This window comes from Rutidosis leptorrhynchoides, chromosome 1 (assembly GCF_046630445.1).
Source record: "Rutidosis leptorrhynchoides isolate AG116_Rl617_1_P2 chromosome 1, CSIRO_AGI_Rlap_v1, whole genome shotgun sequence".
NCBI lineage: Eukaryota > Viridiplantae > Streptophyta > Magnoliopsida > Asterales > Asteraceae > Rutidosis > Rutidosis leptorrhynchoides.
In genome coordinates this window covers 725658285-725666804 of record NC_092333.1, presented here as the reverse complement: position 1 = coordinate 725666804, position 8520 = coordinate 725658285, and the positions used below count along the sequence as shown (strand labels likewise).

General features: G+C 36.2%; 1 protein-coding gene across 1 annotated transcript; it reads right to left on the bottom strand.

Moving 5' to 3' along the window:
* Positions 1-342: 342 nt before the first annotated feature.
* On the bottom strand, positions 343-4502 carry LOC139886338 (sodium/proton antiporter 2-like). The gene is made up of 10 exons (XM_071870103.1): positions 4131-4502; positions 3661-3834; positions 3426-3554; positions 3141-3317; positions 2879-2985; positions 2412-2532; positions 2263-2324; positions 1794-2096; positions 1392-1686; positions 343-839 (listed from the first exon to the last, which is right to left on the bottom strand). The coding sequence occupies exons 1-10, from the start codon at positions 4371-4373 to the stop codon at positions 723-725; spliced, it is 1728 nt and encodes a 575-aa protein (XP_071726204.1). The 5' UTR covers positions 4374-4502; the 3' UTR covers positions 343-722.
* Positions 4503-8520: the final 4018 nt, after the last annotated feature.

Genomic DNA, 8520 nt, shown 5'->3' with positions numbered 1-8520 from the left:
TATCTTGAATTTAACGGTTTTTTGGAGTGCATTTTTACTTCAGTGGATGTTACACCGATTTTACATGTTTTTATTTTTCTTATTTGATCCATCCATCTAATCTATCTATGCTTTATTTTTCTTTTCTAATTATAAATGATTCTAATGAGATAAAATACAACTCAAATGTTTTCATTTATCCTGGCGTAAATTGTCAATTTTGGTATGGTATGTAGTCTTGCAGCAACAAGGCTTGGGATAGCTAGCTTCTTGGTGTTAGAAGTTGGAAGCAGTGGTGTGGTCCAGATCCTGATCCTCAATACAATTGTGTTTGTGAAGCATTATATGATCAATGAGTTGCAAAATAGAATGTATATTTGGTTGATGTGAAATTCAATTGGTGAACTGCAAGCAAATGTTTCAAGTGAAACAACATAGTACAACTCTGCAACTACCAGTAGGTCTTTTCACAACATTTATTGCGGAATGAACAACATATAAATTTGGTCACGCGCACTCGTTTTCCCACTCATAACCGTCCCTACAAAACTTATACAACACCTGGACCAACACAACATTATCAGTGTACAACCTTTTAGTTCTGTTCTATTAACAGGTTTTAGCTTGATTATTATGTGGCAGTAGGTTCCATGTCATCTTCACCAGATTTACATCTGCAAATGCTCACTAGAACACCTACCTGTATTTGTGGTAGTTTTAAATCATCTGCATCACAACCCACTTCATGAACCCGGGATGAATGGAAGACTGGCTACAGTTGTGGGGGAAAAATGTAGGTTCTGAGTTGCTAGATATGTCACAATCCCCGCAGCATAACCAGCAAAGGCGAAACCACTTGCCTGAACCAACAAAGACTTGGTAGTTTATATATCAATTGAATTATAACTAAGTCTTTATATCAGTTTCGGAGTTGTAAAGTAGTCACTTTGATATTTATCTAAGTTTAGACACTTCTCATTTAAAATCCTTAGAACCTCATGCAATGTGACAATAATACACCATACCTTGAGCCACGCCACAAATTTCAAAAGATGCCGGCTCAATTTGAATTACTAACACTTTGTGTCTGCTTATTCTATTTTTTTTCTTCAAGAATTTGAATACTTTATTAATTAATGATTAGTAAATCGTGGTAATGGTTGTCAATCTGAATCTATGCGTAGGACTATTAGGAGGTTGTATGCGTTAATAATAAACTAAGGGTCACTTCCAACCTGTTCGACCCATTACTCTTCAAACTAAATTGTTTTACGTGAGCCGATTTCACACATTAATACTATATAATAACACAGCTCAAATTGATATAAGTATAGGGATTGTGACCTCCACAATATATCCTACATCTAGAAATACATACACATCAAGGAAATGATATACTAGAAAGAATATACCTTCCGTAAATACCAGAAAAAGTCAATTTTCTCCATTCCCATTAAGGCAACACCAGCAGCAGATCCAATGACAAGCATGGAGCCACCTGTCCCGGCACAAAATGCTACCAACTGCCAAAATTGGGAGTCTTGGGGATAAGAAGAAAGGTCATACATTCCCATTGCTGCAGCCACCAATGGAACATTATCTATAATTGCCGAAACTACCCCTATAGCGCTTGCAATCAAGTCACTATTTGGAATATGTGAATCAAGATAATTTGCTATTTCTCGAAGAACCCCTGCTGCCTCCAAGCTGAAGTTTCAATCAATCAATATTTCCATTACATGACACGTCATCTAAAAAAAAAAAAAAAACAAAAAATAGAAAGTGGTATTAATTGTGCATGATGCATGGCATACCTGCTGACAGATAAAAGGATCCCAAGGAAGAAGAGAGCTCCTTGAGTATCAATACGGGATAGAGCCTGAGGTACTTTTAAGCGTTGTCTCTCTGATTCTCCATAGTGAATAGCATCCGTCAGGATCCATAGAACTCCAAGCCCAAATAGCATACCCAAATAAGGAGGCAAACCAGTTAAACCCTTAAACACCGGAACAAACAATAATGCCCCGAGACCCACGCCAAATACAAGCTGCCCACGTGGAGCCATTTGTTCTGAAGCCAGAACATCATCCATATTCTGTCCCTTGTCATCAACTTCACTGAAAAACACACATTTGATCGATTCATGCGTTTAAATCACTTATGGTTAAACACTCAAACATTATAATGTGGTGCGCTTGCTTGCTCTTATGGATATTATTGCAATTTTAGGTCTTTGAGTAACTAATACCCAGATAAAACCAACTAGGGTTTTTAAGTACCTACCTTGAGAAGGACATGAGGGCCAACGGTACTGCAAGAGAAACCACACTAGGAACAAATAAGCTCTGTCATAGCAGAAACAGGGCAATGAAATTAATGGTCAACAAACTATGTACACAATAATATCACATATAGCAAGAAGACAATAATACCGTCATGGTTGGCAATGTAGAGATTTGGCCATGTATCCAAAGCATAGTAGTTGTTACATCACCGATAGGAGTCCACGCTCCACCAGCATTTGCTGCTATCACAACTACCGCACCAAGTAACCTGCCAAATTTTCGGCAGGTAGCACTTATCAAATTGTATTACAGAAAATATATGCACAGAATGTAAACGGATTATATCATATTGGTCATGGGTTGAGAACAGGAATGGAACTCTATGAGATCAAATCTCTCGTTGTTCCTAAGTAAATCAGTGGTATAGCGATCAGCTGTTAACTGATTGATCGTAGGTTCGAATTTAAGCCATAAGGAATTAAGACTTCAAGAAGACCACAACATTAGATAAAAAAATTTAAAATCAAAATAATGAATTCAACGCGTGCAATTCTTTTTGGTAGTACAACTAAATGAAGAAAAAACTGGTCAGCTAAATGGCTACAACTACATACTTTCGGTATTCTGACGGAGGAACCAGTTTCCTCAATAAAGAAACCATGACTATCGTAGATGTGAGGTTGTCAAGCACCGAGCTCAGAAAGAATGTCACAAACCCAACCTGAAATGATCATTAACACCAAAAGATATAAGTATAGAAAATTGATAATGATTTACTAAAAGATCCAAATGCAAAAATATAAGGTTAGTATTTCAAATGGGAACTACTTTAATGAATTAAAATGACTCTTGAAAAAACTTAAGTTGTTTACTAACCACCCATAGGAGGGAACGTGGCTTGCGGGTTGTAATATTGTCAGTAACCAGCTTAAAACCTTGATGAGCATCAACTATCTCAACTATCGTCATTGCACCAAGCAAGAAAAATACTATTTCACTCACTTCTGCGGATGCATGAGTTAACTCTGCTACAGCTATGTCCGTTGAGGGTGCCTATGGGATAAAATTGCCAACAAATGTAACTATAATAAAAGCTTAACCCACAAGCTTAACACTAAATACAAACATATAAAATTCAAATTGAGACATTGAAATTCTTACCCCGATGCTGCGAACAACCCACAAGCTTACTGCCATTAGTAATCCTACTCCACTCTTATTAAAGGCAAGTGACTCTTCAAAAATGATGCCAGCATACCCTAATCCAAATAACAATGCCATTGCAAGATCCTGCAACAACAAGTAAAAACAGATTATTTAACTTTTTACTAAAATATATTGTCATTCATGATGTCATCACTAACAGATATTGGGAGCCAATTAGATTAAAAGCCACCTGGTTTGCAGCAACCCAGGATTGATTAATTGCGACTGCCCCTGTTGCAGCTGCTCCAAATATCGCTACAGCTTTCAATATATCAGTCTTTGGCTGATAAGTATCTTCATATTCCTGTGAGCTTGTTTCATCCACTGAACATAAAGGATCACAAGATCCAGATGGTGTAACATCCTAATGTTGAAATTTGACAATCTCAGCACGTTTGCTAAACAAATGTAATCACTCATTACAACTAACATATATATATTGAAATTAATTTTCACTCATTACAACAAGGGTTTTGTCAATTAAATTAATTTCCACAAGGGTTTAGAGTAAACTGAATTAAAATGAAATCCAATTTCAATTTATAAAAGACTAAACCAATATCGAAATTTCATTAATTGGATATAATTCAATAGCAAAATTACAGACTTTAATCAGTCAGTCAGTTTAAAATATAAAAAGTGGAAAATATTTAGTAAAACCTGAAACTGCTTATCCGAATTGGGTTTTGGCTGTTGTTGAAATGATGATGGGTTTCCTGCTCCACCACGTGCCTTATCTTCTGCACGTGCCAAAACCCCATTTCTGTGGAACACGTTTGGACTTTTATGTGTTAGCAGAAGGTATGGTGGAGGTAAACATAAGATTGGGGAACGCTTCTTGAATTGGGTATCAGGGGAGTGAAAGAGGTGGTGGGTTTTAAATGGAAGGGGTGTGGTAGACATTCAGGCCGTGGTGGTTGTGTACGGTGCCCGACGGTGGTTGTGGTGGTGATGGTGGCTGAGAAGTGGGCTTTGGAATGATCGGATAGTAGAGATTCAAGACAAAATCTTGTTTTTTGCTTTTGCATGTTAAATGTACAATTGTTGTTTCGTATAGTACAGTGATCAACACTTGTTTGACTTTAGAATTTAGATTATTAGACCACCCCTATGGTTATGGTTAGTTACCCGCTCATTCCCTGTAACTAATCATAGGCACCACTTAGTTACCCGCGTTAGTTACCTGCTTTTATCATAGATTTAACGGAATAGTTATAGGAATTGCGGGTCCCAGTATTTTTTATTGTTGAACTTAATGCTTTATTGCTTGTACGTTGTATATTAAGAGGAGTATTGTTTTAGCCATGATAGGGAGTGTTTAGTTATGAGTTAGTTATAGGATATTGGTGTTGATGTGACGCTGATGTGGAAGGTTAAGAGGATGAATAGTTTAGTTACGATAGGGAGTGGCCTTAGACTACATATTACGGCGGCGTGAGTCTCCAGAAACGCCCCACAAATGTCTGAAATGGAGCGTTTGCCAAAAGAATACGGAAGATTTTAGGTGCGTTTGTGGGTTTTTTTATTATTTTTTTAATTCTTTTCCTACCATTTTAACTACTTTTTAACCCAACCTCCACTTATATTTTGCCACATCACTCACAAACGCCCCAACAACATTTGACAAAAGCCCCCTTTACAACTCCCCCTTTCCCTGCCATGGTCCAGTCACTGACTTGCCCCAAAAAATGTACCTTACCCACTTCACGTCACAATCACCATTATCTATGGTCTTACTAAGAACTCATGCACCACGACAACTCTATAAAATAGTATTGAAAAACGTTATTACTGTTAGGAAATCTAGGTGAGCCCTAACAAGAACTTAATAACCCTAGTTATCAAACCCACCGTGCAACAAACAAATAATCTCTAACACAAATAAAGACAAGAACAAGAAACGTAAAGAACAAGGAATTAACGTGGTTATGTCCAATCGTTTAATTCAAACGAATTGGTTTAATCCACGGCCAAACAAAGAGGATTTTATTATATTTTTCGTAGGTGTACATTGCAGGTTACATATGAGGGTTTTTATAGGGTAAAAAACGAAATAGGAACAATCTAGATAACTTGATGAATACGAACATTGTCGCGTTTCGCGACAAACCATACTCAAACGCGACACTTGCTCCAAACGCGACAAGTTCAGATCCCAAGTTCTGCCACATCTGTCACGTTTCGATACACTTTGTCACTTTTCAGTCTTGTCGCGTTTTGCGACAAACATCACCCGAACACGATAGATGCAGCTCATTCGTTTTGATCTTCTTTGCACCCAACAATTCTCCCACTCAAAGGAGAACAAAACCCAACCTTAACCTGTACTCGATCAACACTTCGACTCTTGAATGTACCCGTCTATACCGCCAAGAAAACTTCTTGAGACACGCACACTCTACCATCAAGCTAGCAGCTTTCGATAAAGAGCACCTCAACTTGTCAAGAAATATAATCTACAAACATCATCCCACAGCAACAATTTGATTTCCTGACCGTAACCCCCTTTAAACAATACCGCCGGATAGACAAACCCGGGACACGCCGCACTTCCACGCTATGGGAAGGAAGACTTTCGACACCTTTAAACTGAGCTACAATCTAATCACCGTTACTCGCTTGGGACCAATATAAACCAAATCCTCTCTGTTTCTGGCAATCATCTCACTAGACTGTGAGATCCTGGGTCGGAGTCCGTGTGACGACCCGGAAATTTTCGACCAAATTTAAACTAAATCTTTAAATGATTTCAACACGATAAGCAAAATCTGTAATGTTGAGTCTCAGAATTTGTGAACTACTTACATGGTTTCAGATAACTTTTGACTATTCCCTACGATTCACGAACCTTTAATTGTAAATAGATATGTGTGTATGTATATATAAATAATAATTCGAAATATAATTTGAAGTATTATATGTTGTTATTAAAAATTAATAAAATAAAAATAGGATATTATAATAATTATTATATAAAATATATCTCTATATATAAATAAAGTATATTAAAAATAAATATTAAATGATTGTAATACTCGTTTGATGTTTCGATTGATATTAAGCAAGTTAAATTCAAAATTATGTAATTTTAAAATAAACGATGATACGAAAATGAGTTCTATAATTTTTAGGCATATTAAAAATGTATTTAGGAACTATTTGTTAAGTTTTAACACTTTTTATATTTTACTTGGGGGTGAGAGTGAATAATTAATGTAATTTTTCTTTAATAGTTAATGACCGAATTTTATACCATAATGATCGAAATAAATAAAGGAATTTAATTTAAAATTTTGATATTTTTCTGAGAACTTTTTATTCGCCACTAATTTACAACGGATTACGACATAGTCAACTGTGCTAAAACTGTCGGCAGAAGATATTTAGAGGGTGGCTGCTAATAATTTTTATTATATTATAATTGCACGTTGTTTATTAACTTATCATTACATCTATATTGTATTATATATATGTTAATATCACACCACCTTTCTTGGTGGGATTACTAGAAACCATGAACAATACCCAGTTGATACTCGTGCAAACAACCCAAAAACACCCATTCGATCAACACATCATCACCCTTAGCCGACACCGGGAACTACCATAAGAACATCACCCTACCACCACCTTCACCCACGATCAACCCACTTCTTTCCTGCTTCTTCTCCGAACCACCATTCCACCACCCATCTTCAGCCTTTTGCTCACCACAATTCACCATTTCAACCACCATCATCAACAATCAATAAGCTACTACTGTTGTCCTTTGTTTCTACTTCGTTTACTACTAACCGAGACTGAAACCCAACTATATGAACACCTTAAAACTGCTGCTCGTTTTCTATGTTTTTAGCCCAAACCATTTCACCATCGACACCATGAATAACCACCACACACCACCGGTTGATCAGACCATAACCATCACCCATTTTGCTACAAGTTGTTTCTGTTTCTCTGTCGTGAAAACCACAACACTTTCGATCATAAAATTTCTATTACTATGCTTACGTTTCTGTGGTTTTAGCACCACTCACTACCACTGTACGCTACCACTTCGGTTTACTTCATTGTACGAATAAACTCATCAAACAACCCAACAAAATTCATTCGAAATAACCTGCTGCTATTGTTGTTGTTACAGTCAGTTTAAGATGTTACAACGATAATAATGTTAATTACACAATTCGCGTAAGCTTAAAATTCTAAACCCATTTCGTTTTACTACGTAATTATTCCTTTTTCTTCAGTTATTTGATCGAAACTTCTGCTGCAACTTATACCCGCCTCTTTGTATCGGACAAACCACTAAAATCAACACCATCTATCTTGATTTCCTGCTGCTACTGTTCCTGTAATTGCTAGTGAAAGAGATGATGAATAGTATAATGGAGGGTGACGAAGTAGAAGAAGATGCTGTTGTAATCGATGAGATAAAGATGATGATTTGAATAATGGTAGTCGACTGGTTACTACTCCTGCTATACCTTTTCTATTTTTTTTCGACTCACAACCCACGAATTAAAGAGGAAGATGAAAACATTATCAGCCGAACCTATTGCAGAAAATTTAAATGGACTTGGGCTGCCATTTTCTGATTTGGGACGTGTTCCTATTGGGCCGAAACAAGAACAAGTGGGATATTTAAACTGTTTTCGGGTTAAAAATATTAGGTTAGCAATATAAATCGGAAAAGTTGCTGATGGATCCATGGTTTGGTGGTGTGTCATTTTACTAAGAGGTCTTGGGTTTGAGTCCGGGCAAGGACACTTAATTTTTTTTAGAGCTTACCCTTGTGAGGTAGTTTTCTTATTATTATTATTATTATTATTATTATTATTATTATTATTATTATTATTATTATTATTATTATTATTATTATTATTATTATTATTATTATTATTATTATTATTATTATAAACTTAAAAGTATTAAAACTTACAAAAAATTAGTGGGAAGCCTAGAGATAATCTGGACCCCCACACCTCTAGCAATAGCAAAACCTATCATAGTAAAAATATGAGCAGCAGCACCGGCACCAATATCTTGC